Here is a 17,700-nt window from a genome sequence, read left to right on the forward strand (position 1 = left end):
GGTCATTAAAACACAGATTCCTCAGCTCCACGCCTATAGCCTCAGCTTTAGAAACCTGGGGTGGGACCCAGAGTTTGCTTTTCCGTCAAGTTCCCCGGTGATGCAGATGCTGCTGATGGGAGACCACACTTTGAAAACCACTGCGCAAGAGAGAAGAGTCAAGAACCTCCACTGATCCACCGCCCAACTGCAACCGTTAACGACTCAGAGCAAATCTCATTTCACAGATATTTTCTCCCCTCCCCCTCCTCCAGATTATTTTCAAGAAAATACCGAAAAGCATCTTACTTTATCATGGTAAACATTTCAATGCATAACTCGAAAATAGAGCAATCCATTCTCCTCAACTTTTTTTTTTTGAAAATGCTCAAAGTTGAAGAGTGAACACTCTTTTACCTAGGTTCATATGATCCCAATGCTCTCTCCCTCCGTTTTCTTCTTTTTGCTCCACCAAAGTTAGTTCCAAACACTTCGTCCAATTACTTCGTTTGTGTATCTCCTAAGAACTAGGATATTCTCCTGTCTCACCACAGGACTATTACCGCCCGGAAGAGATTTCACAACGACGTGACAACATTAGCGAAGTCCACATGCTAATAGTCAGTATTCGAATTTCCCCAGCTGTCCCAATAATATCCTCTCGAGGGCCAGCAATTCAATCAGGTCTCATACATCGCGTTCAGCCGTCATGTCTCTTGAGTATCCTGGAGTCCCAAACAGTCCCTCGACGGAAATCTTCCACGACATAGCGACATTTCCCAAGAGCCCAGGCCTGTTTGCTTGTAAAGCGTCCGCAGTATGGGTTTTACCTGATATTTTCTTCCTGTTTAGATGTGTGTTTAACATTTTTGGCAAGAAGATCAAATAGGTGATGAGTAGTTCACACCACATCACCTCTGGAGGCCCCTGAGACCAGTTTGTCTAGCCGTCGGTGCGGCTATTGGCCTTACTCCGTTCGCTCGCTCGTTAAGGTGTCCTTGGACAGATCACTCCGTTGTAAGGCCGGCTTTGTCCCTCCGCGATTTATAAGCACGCGGTCTGTGGTGTGATATTCTGACACCATGCGGACATTCTAGATTTTCGCCTCTTCGCGCTGCCCTTAGCTTCTGTCCAGTGTTCTTTCCTGAATCGATTATTACTTCGGTAGTTGAACGATGGCAGTTTTCTATTTCTATCATTCCTTTCTACTTCCATCGGTGGCCGTTCCTCTGTAAAGATGTGCTTCCCGGCCCCACCATTGCAACGACCACCTTGTTGCCGCTGCCGTTGTTGTTGTGTTTGCAATAGCAGAGAAAGACAAAAAGCTCTTCATCTGCCGTGTTCAAGGACATATAAACAGAACGACGTGGAAAATGTTAAGAGAAATGTAAGCAAATATAAGAGGACTTTGATAAGAATTTCCTCTAACAGTCCAAACAGAATGACAAAATCTGTTGCCTGAAATTAGAACGAACTGTACAACGGCAACGGAACAAACGAACAAACAAACAAACAAACAGTTTTTAACAATTACTAAGAGGACCCGAGGTCATAAACTTGGGCAGCTATAAAATGACTTGGATCTCGTGTACACGCACACTCTCTCCTTCGCTCCCCACCCCTGCCTCCCAAACGCACACACACACACACAGACACACACACACACACACGACGCACACACACACACCTGCACACACACGCGTTTTAGATGGAGACATGGTAAAAATAAAAAATAAAAACACTGTTATTTCGGTTCTAGAATGTGTGTTCGAGAACTGTGAGACCATCTCTAACATTTTACAAAAAGCAGACCTTCGGCTCAGTCCATAGAAGACCTTTCCAACAATATCAAAGAGTAATTGATTCGAAATCTGAAAAAATTTCAAGTACCTGACGTTTGCCGTTACATGAGTCACGAGGCACGAGACCCCGGGCAATTAATATTTTAGGTACATTTTTGTCCCCGTGGACTTTCCCACTTGCAAAGACGTGGTCGTAGCCTAAAAACTTGAACTGTGGCACGGATGCTGTGGAATTATTTCTATCGCTTTAGAAAAGGGTTTGAGCTGATTATGAAAATATTACAGCAAAATATTGAAAGACAGCGACCTAGCTGTTATGTCGGAAATCAAACGTCATTCCTATTTTAAATCGAGAGTCCTATGTTGCTCTTTGGCTTCTCTCCGCTGTATGATACGTGTTAAGAACACAGGAACTTGGGTTTCTAAAGTAGAGTTCACGAAAAGTATCACGAATGCTGTGATTAAAGTCATTCGGTTCAGACGTGCTAATGCAGTGAATCACTGTAGGTTTATTTTGTCAGTCTCGCCAGAGGTTTGTAGCTCTTTGCAGAGAACCAGATTTTCGTCTCACTGAGTTTTCCTTTTTGTTTTTCTGTTTTTCCATTCACTGACTACTGGGCTTACCTTCAGTAGGCCCTTCCTTCTGCCTGCTTTGCACTGATTTTGTTGGCCTTCTTCTTCTAGTTTCCTGAGGTGAGAACTTACATTATCGATTTGATACCTTTCCTCTTCCTTAATGTAAGCCCTTAGTGATATAAATTTCCCTTTCGGCAATGCTGTAGCTTCATCCCACAGAATCTGATGCGTTTCACCATCATTTCCATTCAGTTCAATTCATGCCTCGATGTGCTGGAAAACTTCTTCTCTAGCCCATGGCTTGAGTGGCCCCCTTACCTCTGGGTGGTGGTGAAAGCTCTGAAATTATCCCAGCAGGCATGGGGAGGGTGGCCTCCTCACTGCTTGGCGGAGGTATAATTCAAGAATCTCCATGTGATTGACTTCCACTGACACGGAAGGGGCAGGGTGGCCCCTGTCTCCGCCAGTCAAATGCGAAATTCTAGGCATCCCCGCTGGACCCTCCCTATGGTGTTTGGCCGGAGTAGCGCAGCTTTTGTCCACAGGTTTTCTGTCTTGCCAGGCCGCCCCCTTTCTGATCCTTATGCACAGGAGAACAGGCTTTGGTTTTGGTTGTGGCTGTTTGTTATTGCTGTTGTTGCTACTGTTGTTGTCGTCGTCCTTGGTTTTTGGGCCTGGATCCGACGGCATTTCCCAGGAGCCCGCTTCTTCAGCTCCGAGTCTGGGACGCATGACACAGAAAGAAAACCCAGGGAACTCGCCACCGTGTCCTTCCTCTGGTTCTGAGATCCTTAGTCGTTCTGCCCTCTCCTCTCCACTTTTCAGAGTCTTCCCTTTAGTTCATATGTCGTGCCCAGGGTTTTGAGTTGTACAGAGTGGGAGGAATCGGGAAATGTACGTCTACTCTTTCTTCCCCAAAGCCGAATTCTCTATATGAATTTAAATTATAAAGTTCTGATTTTTAGCATGTGTTTCAATCTAAAATTTAGGTTCCACTTTAATCCAACTTCGGACCGTGGGATTTTTTTTTTTTCTTTTTAACGCCTACAGCACCCGGTCTTCCTAGGTGGTCTCCCATCCAAGTACGAACCGGGCCCGACCCTGCTTAGCGTCCGCGATCAGACGGGATCGGGCACGTTCAGGGTGACGTGGCCGTAGACCGGACCATTGGATTTTAAATTGAGATTAAATATAGCTTTTGAATTCAATATACTTGTCTTCGATCAGATATTATAATGCAAGAAATTAGCAATTCTATCTGACAAACCATTTGGAAAGATATGCAAAAAGAAGTATGTGGTTCGAAAAGATAGAAAATAATATTCAAGAGGTGCCCATACAAATCAGGAACAATTAAAACAATTCCATCCTAGCTGAAACCCAATTTTTAGGCTGGAATGATAGTTTCCATGGGATGAATTTGCAGTCCCTAATTTTGGATGTTTTCCCCAGTTTCTAAGGTACATCCGCTTCACTGACTTAATATTCGGAAATATCTACTTCTTCGACAACCGAAACAGAGTATTCCTATAAAAGCTGTGAAAATGACAATCGGGAGATTCGGTAAGTGCGGCAAGTTGGTCACCTGGTAAATGCATTAATTTTAGGAGAGCTGATTTGTGTTGTCACCCAGCACCACAAGGCATTAACAGAGAGGATCCTGAACAAAGGGGCTCTCTCTCTCCTGGCCACTGTCCATCTGTGCAAGTACAAGGAAGGAGGAGCTCGGTGTTGGCCAGATGAGGCACAGGGACTCTGAATCTCTTCATTTGGGTCACTCTGGTAGCTTTCGTGTGTTTATGGCATTTTGGGGTGTTAATCAATAGTAATCGGAGCTAATGTTTGGGGGGGCGTTCGCTATTTGCCAGATGGTACACTAAATGCTTTACAGACACTGTCCCATTTAATTCCTCCCCCCGCCCCCCATCATTACCCTCAGTTTGCAAACTGGGAATCTGAGGCTGAGAGAGACTAAGTAATTTATTTGCCCAAAGCCACACAGCTAAGAAGTGGTAGAGCCGAGTGCCCCATTAAAAATTCTCTCTCTCATGCAGCCTATTGTCATTTGGGGGCTCTTGACAACTTTGCTGACATAGTTATCCAAGGCGGCAGAATGCCTTGAGAAATCGAGCCCGGAACAAACTGGTTGTGAGGAAGTTAGCAGGCATCTCCTGCCGTTCGAAGGGTTTCACAGCTGTAGATACCGTCTGTAAACCCAGCTCTTTAGGCTACCACCGGGAATCTCTGATCAATGACCAAGTGGTATTTGTTGAATATGCAGAGACCGGTTCAGACGGAGAAGGGTGGAGCTATATTCCCATACCGTGGTGTGAGGAGAGCGGTCTCTTGGGTCCCCTGTACCTTTTATCCAAAAGTCAATCAATCAATAACCGGCAGGGTGCTGGGCTGCATCCGTATAAAAACAAGCCATTCCAGTGGGAAATACCAGCTTGGTGCTATGGAATTATGAAAACCAAGACTGGTCATTCAAACACATCTCTGTTTCTAACCCTTCATTTGAGAGAACTCTGCAGCCCTTCACCTGCACTCCTCCTCACCTGAGGCTTTCAGCTTCCCAAAGTGATTAGGGACGAAATCAGTTGTGACCGGAGATATTAGTCAGACTTGCTGCCAAACATCCAGGTGACAACCTGGCTACATGTAAGAAGCGGTGGCCAAAAAGAACCCCCGCTGAACCGAATGCAGATGTCATTTGGTGACCGGATGCAGGCTTGGCAAGCATTACGCTCCAGAAGTTCCAGTTCAATTTAATCTAGTCGAGAGGGACAGCTTTGAGATCAAAGACGGCACGGTATCGTATACATCTTTGCTTCCGGAAATCCTGCCGTGCTGCCTTTAACACGGTCGGTGGCCAAAAAAGTTGTTTTCTGTACACAGAAAACATGTACGCAGGTACTAAGCACGGTGTACCTCATAGCGACGAACGCCCTGATAGACACGCGCAGTGAAAGCTTGCACAGGAAGTCAGCTAAAGTGGCAGAAGAAGGACCTCTGAAAGTTCTTTCCTCCCCAACAGCAACAAGGAGACTGGCAGACATGTTCGGAAGCAATGGTTTTAGAACTGCGGGGATTCGCCGAAAGTGTGCAACAACCTCAGGTGTGTCTATTCTAGAGAAACAGCTGAATCCCGGTAGGACGAATGCGCCAGGTGCCACTTCAACCAGCCCTAGTCCCCCATGCCCCTCCATCCAACTCCGTGGTAGCTTTAAATACTGACAGCCTGCAACCACGGTGAAAACCAGCAGCCGCCACGGCAGCTATCGGAGGGAGCCAGGAGGGGATGGGCCTCCTGCAACGCCTCATTCCCAGAGAGTCGTCATGATTCGATCTGTCCGGTAGCTCCCTGGAAGACGCCACTTGCATGGCTGTCTGCATTTGGACTGACTCAGAGCTCGCCCAGTTGGAAATGCCTCTCCCAAGGGGGGCATTTGTCAAAAACACTTCGAGGCAATTCTTGAACATCTCAGCTGCCTCAGGCACAGATAACACTTGGGGGCAATCAGTGGTCCAACCAAAACCTTAAAAGGAATCGCTGGATACTGAGATGTCCACAGGGACTTTGAAAAGCTATGACGCGTCCCCAGGAACCCAGGAGGCCGGGCACATTCCCGTGGCGCGCTCGGGAAAGACCCGAAACGGCCCTAAACTCTCAGCTGTGGGTTCTTTTGAGGCTCTGTGCAAGCAGAAATGAAGGCTAAGACAGAGCCGACAACTGCCTAGCTGAGTGCTGAAGGCATGGCCAACGTATACGCAGAGCCCCGTGGCAACGACTGGGAAGTTTAACGGTTGCGGGCACGTCTCTGCCCGATCATTAGTTTAACCACTAAGCTATCCAGACAGAGACTTCAGTGGCCACACACGACAAAGGAGAGCGACTTTACAGAAGAGGTTCAGAAAAGTTGCTAAACAAGCAAATGACAGCAAGAATATTTTGTTGTATACGGCAACAACAAAACCTGGAAAGGGGGCAGAATCTGAATTCCAGACTTACCACATTCTATCATTTAAAGTGTCCAGCCTTCGACCAAAACTTATCGGTCATGCGAAGAAATAAGAAAGTAGAGGACATACACAGGTAGTCCAGACATTGAACTTACTAGACAGAGCCTTTAAATCAGCTATTGTAAACATGATCAAACAGCTAATGCGCACCATGTCTTATGAGTTAAAGGGACGGATGGGAACAGAGACTCCTGAAATACAGACTACCACCAAAGGGGTAGAACTCATTTAGAAAATACCAAGTAGAGATTCTGCAGTCGAAAAGTATAATGACTGCAACGAAAATTTTGCTAGGGAGGCTCAAATTCAGAGAGAGAGAAGTTGAAACTGACACGAGAAACTTGGAAGATAAAGCCAATTGAGAATGTACAGTCTGAAGTAAAGAAAAGAAAGAGAATGAAGTGACATGAACAGAGAATCAGAGGCCTTGTAGAACATGATTAAGCACGGCAATTTATGCATAATGGGAGTCTCTGAGGGAAAGGAGAGGAGAGAAAGAGGAAGAAAGAAACGAACAAGAGAGAGAGAGAGAGAGAGAGAGAGAGAGAGAAAGAAAAGAAAAGAAGAAAAGAAAGAAAGAAAGAAAGAAAGAAAGAAAGAAAGAAAGAAAGAAAGAAAGAAAGAAAGAAAGAAAGAAAGAAAGGAAGAAAGAAAGAAAGAAAGAAAGAGAGAGAGAGAATATCGGAAAAATATAATGGCCCCAAACTCCCCAAATTTCATTAAAATCACGAACCTAGTCAAATAGAAAGCTCTGCAACTCCATGGAGGATGAACTCAAGGAGATCCGCACCTAGCAGCGGCTTAGTCAAACTGCCAACAATCAAAGACAATGAGAGAATGCTGAAAGCAGGCAGACAAAAGCAGCTCACCCCATACAAGGGGTCCCGAGTAAGACTGACAGCTGACACACAGAGAGAATCTTGAAGACGGCAAGAGAAAAGTGACTCATCACGTATAAGGGATTCCTAAGAAGAGTATTAGCAAATCTCTCGGCAGAAAACCTTGCAGTCCATAAGGTAGCGAGATGGTATATTTCAGAGCCGAAAGACAAATTCTGTCAACCGAGGATGCTAGATCCAGCAGTACTGTCCTTCGAAATGACAGGGAAATTTAGACATTCGGAGACAGACAGGAGCTGATGGAGATCATTACCACTAGCCCTGCCGTCCAAGGCCAGGGCGAGTCCTTCATGTTGAAACTAAAGGACTCTAGGAAGTGATTCAAAGCCATATGATAAGAGAAAGTTCTCCAGTATAGGTAAATCTATGGACAAATAAAAACCTATATTATTGCAATTTTTGTTCATAACTTTATTTTAATTTTCTACAGAATACAATGGACAGATGCACGAAACGTGATCAGAAATCTACACTCATGGGTAGGCGATATAGAAATATAAATTTTGTGAAATCGATAACACAAAAAGGGAGACAAAAGTGAAAAGGACTAGTGGGAGTTTTTTTTTATGCAGTTGAAGTGAAGTTGTTATCGATTCAAGAGAGTCATACTTTAAGATGTCATATGCTATCCCCGTGATAAGTACAAAGAAAATGTCTATCGAGCATACACACAGAAAAACGATAAGGGAATCTAAACGCGTAACTACCCCACAGCCCCGCCCCAGCAAAAAGAAAAGAAAACAGAAAAAAGAAAAAACTAACCACGAGGAAAGCAGTAATGGACGAAATGAGGGACAAACTATAGGCAATACCAAAAACAAATAATAAAATGTAATTCTTTCCCTACCAGTAATTACTTAAAACGTAAATGCATGAAACTCCCCAGTCGCAGACACAGATCGGCAGAATGGATTTTTAAAAGAAATGATCCTACTCTACGCTATCTACTCGAGACGCGCTTAAGATGTAAGGGTATATGCAGGGTCCAAGTGAAAGAGCGGAAAAAGATTTTCCATGCAAATAGTAACCAAAAGAGAGCCGGAATGGCTATACTAATAGCGCACGAAACAGAATTTAAGTGAAAACCGTTAAAAGAGACAAAGACGTACATTGCGTAAAGACGAAGGGGTCGATGAACCGGAAAGATGCAATAATAGTGAACACATTTGCACCAAATGTCAGCGCTCCAGAATCTATGAAGAAAACATCGACAGGCTTAGAGGAAGACAGAGTGCGCTCTACGATAAGAGGAGGCTTCGATACTCCACTTTCAAGAACAGATCGAACAGCCAGACAGAAGCTCAGTAAGGAAACACAGGACTCGAACAACCCGACAAACACATACAGAACACTCCACCCCACAACAAAACAGGGCACATTTTCTCTTGAGCACCTGGAACGTTCTCCAGGATACACCACACATTAGTCCATAAAACGAGTCTGAATACGTTCGAAGAGACGGAAATCATGCAAAGTATCCTTTCCGACCACAATCGAGTGAAACTTGAAATCAATAGCAAAAGGAAAGCCGGGAAATGCGCAGATGTGTGGAAACGAAACAGCGTACACTTGAACGGGCGACGGCTCAGAGAAGAAATCGCGTGGGAAATTAGAAAATTCCTCGAGAAAATGAAAATGAAAACACAACCTCCGAAAACATGAGGGATGCAGTGAAAGCAGCCCTGAGAGGGAACTTTACCCCTGTAAACACTTACGTCAAAAATGAAGATGGGTCTGAATTCAGCAAACTGTCTTTACACCCCAAGGAGCTAGGAAGAGACTAATACACCAAAACTAAAGCCACCGTAAGGAATGAAAAATAATGACCACGCAGACATAAATAAAACAGAGAATAGGAAAACGGTAGAGAAAAATCAATGAAACGAAGCATTCATTCTCTGGAAAGAGCTGCAGAATTGACAACACTTTTAGCTAGGTTTACTTGGGGGGAAAAGTGGCGGTAGACTTCAATCGGAAAGAATAAGGGGGATGTTAGTATCAATTTACAAAAATAAAAAGGATTACAAAGGGCATATGCACACTTTTTGACCAGCTAGTTGGGTAACAAACACGAAATAGACAAATTCCTAGAAATACACGACCTATAAAGAATGACCGATGAACAACGAGAATTTCTGAATAAAACCGTCACTGTACACTAGAACTAGAACCATAACTAGCAAGCAGATTAAGTAATCTAAAACCTCTCCCAAAGAAAAGTCCAGGACCGGATGGCTTTACTGGTGAATTCTAACAAAAATTTAAAGAAGAACTAATGCCAATTCTTTTCAGACTCCTCCAAGAAATGACAAAATGACTTCCCGACTCATCTACGAGGCCTTCACCGTCCTCATATCGAAGCCAGAAACACTGCAAAATAAAAGAAAAGGACAGCCAATATCCTTTGTGAATACTGATGCAAAAATCCTCAGTCAATAAAATACTATGGAACCAAATTCAACATCATTTAAAAAGTCTTAGACGGTATGACTAAGTGAGATTTACTCTTGGAATGCAAGGGCACTTCCGCATAAGGAACCAATCGATGTAACGCACCACAGTAACGGATGAAGAAGAGGGGTGGGGGAGCACGTCATCGCCATGGAGGCAGAAAAAAAAATTGACAAAATTCACCCCCACTCGCGATAAAAACCGTCAAAAAGTAGGACCGGAAAGAAACTTCCGCAACATAGTACAAGCCGTACACGAAAAACGCACACCGAACATCACGCTCCATGGTGAAATGCTGAAAACTTTCCTCATGGATCAGGAATAAGATAAAGATGACTACTTTTACCATTTCTGTTCAACATGGCACTGGAAGCCTCAAGCAGAGCAAGTAGGTAAGAAAAAAACAAAGGCATCCAAATTTCAAAGGAGGCAGCAAAAGCACCTTTGTGAACAGGTGACATGATCTTATTACACGTACACACACGTCAACATCAGTATTTTATTTATTCCTTTACTGAAATCTGGACCAACGAGTAGGTCTGTGAAACCGGAGATTGACATTCTGCACTGAAGTAGCTTTGATCATTACCAAGTAAGAATAGGCTAATCTCCAAGCTTAGAAGTCCTTGTAGCTCGCTTTAAAAGAAATAGAATTCGTGTTAGAGTTCTTGAACATTAACAGAAGAAGAAGAAGAGAACAGATGAGTAAAGCTTCATAACATTGGATTTGGTGATGATTTCTTGGACAGGACGTCAAAACTGTAGGCAACTGAGAAAAAAACGACGTACATTGGACTTTGCCAAAATTAAAAACTTTGGGGCATTAAATGGCGCCATCAAGAGAGGGGAAAGGCAACGCCCAGAATGGGAGAAAATACTTGCAAATACTGTGTCTTCTAAATGATTAACGTCCGGAGTGCATAAAGAACGCCCACAACTCAAGAGTCATTTAAAAAAAGAAACGACCTAATTCAAAAATCATCAAGGGGCGTCAGTCGCCATTTCTCCAAAGAAGGTATACGAGTGGCCAATAAGCATGGGAACATGTGCTCAACATCGCTAGTCTTTAGGCAGGTGCAAATCAAAACCACAATGAGACACCACTTCACACCCATCTAGATGGCTATTATTTTTAAAAAAGAAAAACAGAAAATAACAAGTATTTGCAAAGATGTAGAAAATGGGAACCGTTGCGCATCACTGGCAGGAATGTAAAATGGTGCAGCCGCTGTGGAAGACTGTATAGTGGTCCCCCACCCCCTCGAAAAATAATTAGGTAGAGAATTACTCTATGATCCAGTAATTCTACTTCTAGGTAGAGAACAACAACAACGAAATTGAAGACAGGGGCTCAAACAGATGAGGCGGAAACAATCCAGGTACCCATGCGTGGACGCAAGGATAAACAGGATGTGGTACATACATACAACACAATACTATTCAGGCGTAAAAAGGAAAGAAATGCCGACGTATGCCCCAACGCACTGTGCTAAATGAAATAAGCCAGATACGAAATGCCGATTATCGTGTGACTCCGCTTATTTGAGGTACTTAAGAGTATTCAGATTCATAGAGATAGAAGGTCGGGGTCTAAGGGGAGAGCGGCGTGAAGAGTTAGTGTTTAATGGGTACAGGGCTGGGATGATGAAAATGTTCTGGATACGGATGGTGGGGATGATTGCACGACAATATGAACGTACGTGATGTCATTGCATTTTATAGTTATCATGGTGAAAATGGTGAATGTTATGTATATGTTACCAATGAATGGAAGGGAAGGAAAGGAAGGAAGGGGAGGGAGGAAGCAGGCAACAAGAGAGGAGCGAGGAAGGAGGGAAGGAAGGAAGGAAGGAAGGAAGGAAGGAAGAAGGAAGGGAAGGAAGGAAGGAAGGAAGGAAGGAAGGAAGGCAGGCCGACTGACCCAGTTCCGGGCAACATGGCCTTACCGCGCCAAGAAATTTCCCATGCATCCAAGACAAATTTTTCATTAGGAGTATCGCCAGGGCTTTAGCAGTGATAGTGCATGCTTAGCATTGTCTCATCTTCTAATCACGACACGTAGTTAATTGTTGGCCATCTCTAAAGATCTTGTTTAACCAGGGGTTATTATAAGAATTTTAAAATCCAAATTTAACTCAAAATTTTCCCGTTAAGAAAACTCTAGTGCTAGATGGCTTCACTGGTGAACAGCATCACGCATTTAAAAGAGAAAATAGTAACAGTCCTACGAAACTTTTCCAGAAAACATGGGAGGAACTCTTGCCAGTTCGTTTTCTGGGGGCGGCGTCCCTTTTATACGAAAAAATAGAAAAAGACACTACCGGCCAATGCCCCCGATGAACAGAGATGAAAACCACGTAAAGAAATTTTAGAAATTTCAATCCAACGATACGTGAAAAGTACAATCTGTGACCAAGTAGGGTTTATCCTAGGAATGCAAGGTGATTTTGACGTTAAAAAAAAAAAAGCCATATTAAGCAAAGGAGAGACAAACAGTGATCGTCACGATATATGACGGAAAAGTCATTGGATAATATAAAACATCCATTCATGATAAGAACATCGGTTAACTTAAGAACATAAGGGAAGAGAAGAAGGTAAGCCAAGGAAAGAGCCGGACGAAAAAGAGGGGAAGACAGACCTTGAATCGAACAGCGGAAACCTCTCTGAGACAGGGGCTCCATCGCCCTCGGGTTCTGCAGAGGAAGGAGGCGCTCGAGAAGGTGAAAAGAAGGGCAAAGGGGGAGGAGCTTTCAGGCAGCAGATAGAAGAGGCGAGCCAGAGGGACGAGGGGAAACTGAGCAGCAGAATCACGATGAAGGACGGAAGCCAGGAGTTAAAGGGAGCGGAGAAGCAGCGAGAGATGGCAGTGCATTCTCGGCTGTGAATAAGCAGTGTAACGAGGGCGCAGGAGAGAAATTCAATATAGGAACGGGTCTCTCTATTTTGATATGCTAGGAACAAATCATTGGAGATGGACTCTCTTTTTTAAAAGTCACTTACGATAGTGGTAAAATAAATGAAATACCTATGGAGAATGTTAACGTCACATGGGCGAGACTTGTCAGCAGGCGCCTATAAAATATTCCTGAGAGCAACTAAAGGCCGAGATGAATGGAGGTGTGCACATTCTGTTCACGGATCAGAACAGTCGAACAGGTATCCGATGTCAATGCTAGGGATTCCTCTTTAGATTCACCATCACCATAATTCACAGGAGAAACTACGACTAAACACCTATATGGAAATGGAAAGCACACAGAATAGCCAAAGCCGTTTGCAAAAGAACAGAGGCAGAAACAAACTCCCTGACCATACCTCAATACAGAGGTATGGTCACCGTGGCAGCGAGGAATTGCCTGAACAGCAGACATAGGGCTGAATGGATAACACAGGGAGCCCAGAGGCAGACCTACATGCATATGTGGTAAGTCATCTGTGACAAAGGTGCTAAGGCAATTAAATTCACTAAAAATTAACTGAATGGTGCTGCGGGGTGGGGGGTGGACATATGGATCCCCACAGGGAGAAAGAAACCGCGAAGAAACTTCGGTACCTCCCGCTATGTGCAAAAAGTAACCGAAAATAAATCAGACATCTAAGTGTACGTTGTGAAATCGAAAGCCTACTAGAAAACATAGCAGAAAACTGTTTTCCTTTGTGGTTGAAAAGGTATCAATCACAAAGCAAAAATAATCGAGGGACCGTTGCCAAAATTAAAAGAAAAAACAAGCAAACAGACAAAAGCGCTTGCTTCTCAAACACCAGGGTTCGGCGTCTCCCTGCCGCACCATTTTCTCTCCTGTACTGGACCCTCGTCACTGCCCTCGACTGCTGCTTAACCCCTGCAGAACAGAGACCTGGGTCTGCTTCGGGGAGGGTGGGGTCCAGTCTCTTTCAAAGGCAAAACTCGCTTTATTGTCTTGGGCTTCTGCTTGCAAAGCTCTCCCCTTCCTCGATTTCCTGGCCAGCTTCTTCCTTCACTCAGTCCAGGCATGCCTCCCTGGGGAAATCTGCAAGACTCGAATATTCCAACTGCCAAGGCTGGGTGGCTGCCGCACCTCCTCGGGCCTCCCACAGACATGCGACCTTCCCTCCACGTCTCCCTATTGTAACCATCCTTTTGTAACCATCCTTTCCTTGGCTTCTCTCCCCCAGGACAGCTTGAAGCAGCAACAGACTCATTCATTTCTCTAACCCCGGGCCAGGGCCCCAGATAGGCTCCCAGAGAAGATCAGCCCTGTATTTTCACAGTTACAGAAAAGACGCTTTCCTGCACAGCACGAGGATTTCAAAAACCCAAGGAAAGCCTCTGAGGCCGCCTGCTTCCTCTCTCCCTTCCGGGCGCCCTTTGCAGGGAGCTCCCTGGAAGCTGGTGCCACAGAACCTCGCTCACGGTCTTGGCTACAACCAGGCAGTTTCGCTTGAAACCCAAGTGTCAGCGACGGAACTTCACAGAGCGGGACCAGGCCACGGCGAGCTCTCGCCTCAGCGGTTCTGCTTTCAGCTGAGCCCAGCACGGGCCTGCCGCCTCTGTCCCGCACACTTCCCAAGCCCTCCAGGCCCCACACCACCTGCCCACTGGCTACCGAGTGCTTGCTGACTGACCGTCTCCCAGATGCGGCGTCTGAGGGGAAGGCCTCTGCTGGTGGTTTGCACTGTGCATGCCACCCCGCTTGCTTCGGTAACCCTGTTGGACCCATGTCTGCCTGTGGCATCCCCACCGAATGACAACTCACCATCTGCCTGAACGCCTCTGCTTTTTTTCTCCAGCAAACAGACACCTGGCTTGAGCCTGCTGGGAGGTTCAGAGCTAAGAAGATAAAGACAGAAAAGGGCTGGAGGGGTGGGAGTGAGAACCAAGGGAACGGAGGGGATGTCCCATCCCAGAAATGTATCCACTGCCTGAGCACAGTGTGCTCGGCCCTAGGAGGGAGGAGAGGCAGGGCGGGCCCTGAGGGGTGAAGGGGCGTGGAAGGACAGGCCTCCAGCCCCTTTGCCCCCAGCAGTGAGGAGCTCAGCCCGTCTCTTCTCTTCGTCTCTTCGAGGAAGTCCTGTGTGTTGGTCACTACGGGCACCCCGCACGGCCTCGGAAGCATGATCTTCACTCCTTTCCTTCCCCCTCCTCAGCCGGTGAGTCTGGCCTCCCTCTGTCGTGCTGAGACGTCAGCCCCGGGGGGCTGGGGTTTGGTCTGCAGCGGTCACTGCTGCATCCCCAGCACGGAAAACTGGGCCGCGGAGGCGCATGATACTCGTCGAACGACATAATGGATGTCGGGCAAGGCAGGGGCCTTTGGCATGACGCTACTTACTCTTTCCCCCCCAGCCCCCTTCTTTCCAGACCATGAAAGGCCAGCAGCTGACGGGCACTGAGAACTCTGTCGTCTCGTCTGACACCATGGAGAACTCCGGCAACGGCACAGGCTCACCCAGGGAATCTGCCGGGCCCCAGGGGTCTTGGAGGAGCTGGCTCCAGAGAGCCTGGACATTTTTCACCAAGTCTTTCAGGTGAGAGCCGGGAGCCAGCCTCTGCCTCTGTCACTGCTCACAGCCGAGCCAGCGCCTCCCCTTCCCTTTCTGGCCAGAGAGCCCCCAGGCCAGGCCTGCCTTCCCCAGGAGTCCCCAGGCTCTAGCTGACACTCTGCTTTGCCTTTCCAGGGGAGGCTACCAGACACTCGGAAACCAAGACCACCCTGCCACGGACACACACCCGTGAGTGGTGATCAGGCCCCCTCTGCTGCCCCACGCCCCTATTTTCCAGGTTCTCTGTCCCTGGACTTACAATAAATGTGGCGTGCTCGATTCTCTCGGCTTCGTGGTTTTTATCATCCCCTTTCCGCAGCGGCGTCCGCCTCTTGTGCTTAATGGTTTGCCCTTTGGGTGGGGGCGTCGGGGGGGGCGGGGACACGGTGTTACCTACCAGGCTACAGAGCCATATGATCCATCCGTCCGTCCGTCCGTCCGTACTCCCGTGCCTTGGGTTCTACTGCTTTTTTCTCCGAAGCTGTTGGAATAGGGCTGTGTTTGACGGAGACTACTTTTACTGGTTTCAAACATTTCGAAAAGGGTGGCTGTTGGACAGTGAGTGAGGGTCAGCCCGCGGGGGCGGGGGCAGGGGATGAGGGTCGTAGTGAGTAGACGGACAGACAGCAACAGGGTCATAGGGTCAGGAGGAGAGAACGTGTCGCGGAACCCGAGGCTTTTAGAGGCATCAGAGCCACCAAGTGACCATCCGACCACAGCGACCCCACCCCACCGTCGGAAAGAGTCCCTCCAGCACCTGGCCTCGTCTACCACCTCAGGCAGCTCCTCTAGGTCATGTGCGTCTCCCATCCCCTCGGAAGCTGCTCTGCCTATGTCCTGCAGTGAACTAGCAGCAGGAGAAGCAATAGCTGAGTCTGGCGAGTGCTTCCCGGAGCTGGGACCAGCCTGGGCTTCTCTGGGAGTGCTGTGAGCCTGGCTAAGGCTGTGCCGGGGCGGGGGGCGGGGGTCCAGCCCCCGCAGTCCGTGCCCCCCGTGACCCGGGGGAACGGTGGGGAGCAGGAGCTCTGAGAGTCCCTCCTTCTCCTCCGTTCCCCACTTTTGGAGCACTGTAGCATTTCAACCCCGCAGAAAAGCAGAGCGCAGAGCACAGCAGCCAGCAACTCTGTTGAATCATACTCTGCCAGAAGCGCTTCAGATCTCTCCCGGCTTTTGAATGAAATATCGTGGGCACACATACAGCATCCCCAACGCACACTCACTCGTCTCCTCCCAAAGCAGCGCCCCCCACACTCACACACACACACTCCCCGGCGTCTGAGCAATCCTGAGTGACTGTGCAGCTTCACAGCCGTCACCCCCTCCTGCATGGGTGACCCCACGTCACCTTAGAAATGGTGCCCGGATGCCTCCCGGTGAACACGGGGGATTCGACAACCCCGAATCCCAACCCCGAGGGCAAAAGCGAGAACACCTCAGCAGCTTTGACAGACAACCCGGGACCCAGCCCTCTTGCATCCGCAAAGTCGTTCCCTTGGGGTGGGCCCCGTGCCTGTGGGGGAGCGGAACTCTTCCTCTCTTTCTCCAGGGGAGGCCAGGAGCAAGCACTCTCTTGGGTCCCAGCCTTGCTCAAGTGATAGGAGTGTTCCATTCACACCCCACGGGCTCGATGACCGGCTCTGGTTGCTGGGCATGGGGAAGAGGTCAGGGCCAGGCAGACCCGCGTCCTGGCAGACCCATCCGACGGGCCTTCTGGAAGCTGGCTGGGATCGCCAGACCCCACAGCACCGTCCAAGGCGACCCAGTGACCATCAGCGCCGTCAAGGCAGCTGATACCTACAGAGGGGCTCACGATAGGAGGTGGGCACAGAGAGCAAGCCTTCCGAAATGGATCCCTGATGCGGACCTCCGCCTCCTGGCACTCGCGCCTCCGTACAAACCCCTTCCCCTTGAGTGCGGACCACCCGCTGACTTGCTTCTAACCAGCAGCCTTTGGCAAGAGTGACGACGGCATGTCAGCGACGACGTTAGGCCGTCGCAAGGCCGTGACCTCCGCCCCGCCGGCATTCACTGTTTCTCTCGGGCTCTTCTTGCATTCTTGCTCTGATGGAGAGGGCCGCGTGGCAAGGAGCCGAGGCAGTCTCTGGCCAACGGCCAGAGAGGATCCGAGCCGTCCGTTCGGCGCCGGAACCCGTGCGGAGCTGGATCCTGCCAATAGCCACGTGAGCGAGCTCGGAAGCGGGCCCTTTCTCCGTCGAGCCTTCACGTGAGACCACAGTCCTGAGCCGATACCGTGCTTGTAGCCTCGTGAGAGACGGAAGTAGAGGATCCGGTGAGGGCATGCCCACGTCCCTGACCCACAACCCCCTGAGATGACAACTCTGTGACGTTTTAAGCCACCAGGTTCCGGGGCTCGTTGGTCGTGCAGCAGTCCACAAGAGTGAGGACAGCAGCAATCTCTGCAGCCGGGGGGTGGGCAGGAGACAGAG

General features: G+C 47.9%; 1 protein-coding gene and 1 pseudogene across 1 annotated transcript; one reads left to right on the top strand and one right to left on the bottom strand.

The window, feature by feature from the left end:
* Positions 1-3,398: 3,398 nt before the first annotated feature.
* Positions 3,399-3,517, bottom strand: LOC120586548 (uncharacterized; annotated as a pseudogene).
* A 7,837-nt stretch (positions 3,518-11,354) lies between these two features.
* Positions 11,355-15,520, top strand: LOC120586546 (protein FAM236D-like). The gene is made up of 4 exons (XM_039842919.1): positions 11,355-11,358; positions 14,827-14,863; positions 15,057-15,238; positions 15,389-15,520. Exons 2-4 carry the CDS (start codon positions 14,828-14,830, stop codon positions 15,444-15,446), a joined length of 276 nt encoding a protein of 91 aa, XP_039698853.1. The 5' UTR covers positions 11,355-11,358; position 14,827; the 3' UTR covers positions 15,447-15,520.
* The last annotated feature ends 2,180 nt before the right edge of the window (positions 15,521-17,700 follow it).

Source organism: Pteropus medius, unplaced genomic scaffold (assembly GCF_902729225.1).
Source record: "Pteropus medius unplaced genomic scaffold, Ma_sr-lr_union100, whole genome shotgun sequence".
NCBI classification, from domain to species: domain Eukaryota; kingdom Metazoa; phylum Chordata; class Mammalia; order Chiroptera; family Pteropodidae; genus Pteropus; species Pteropus medius.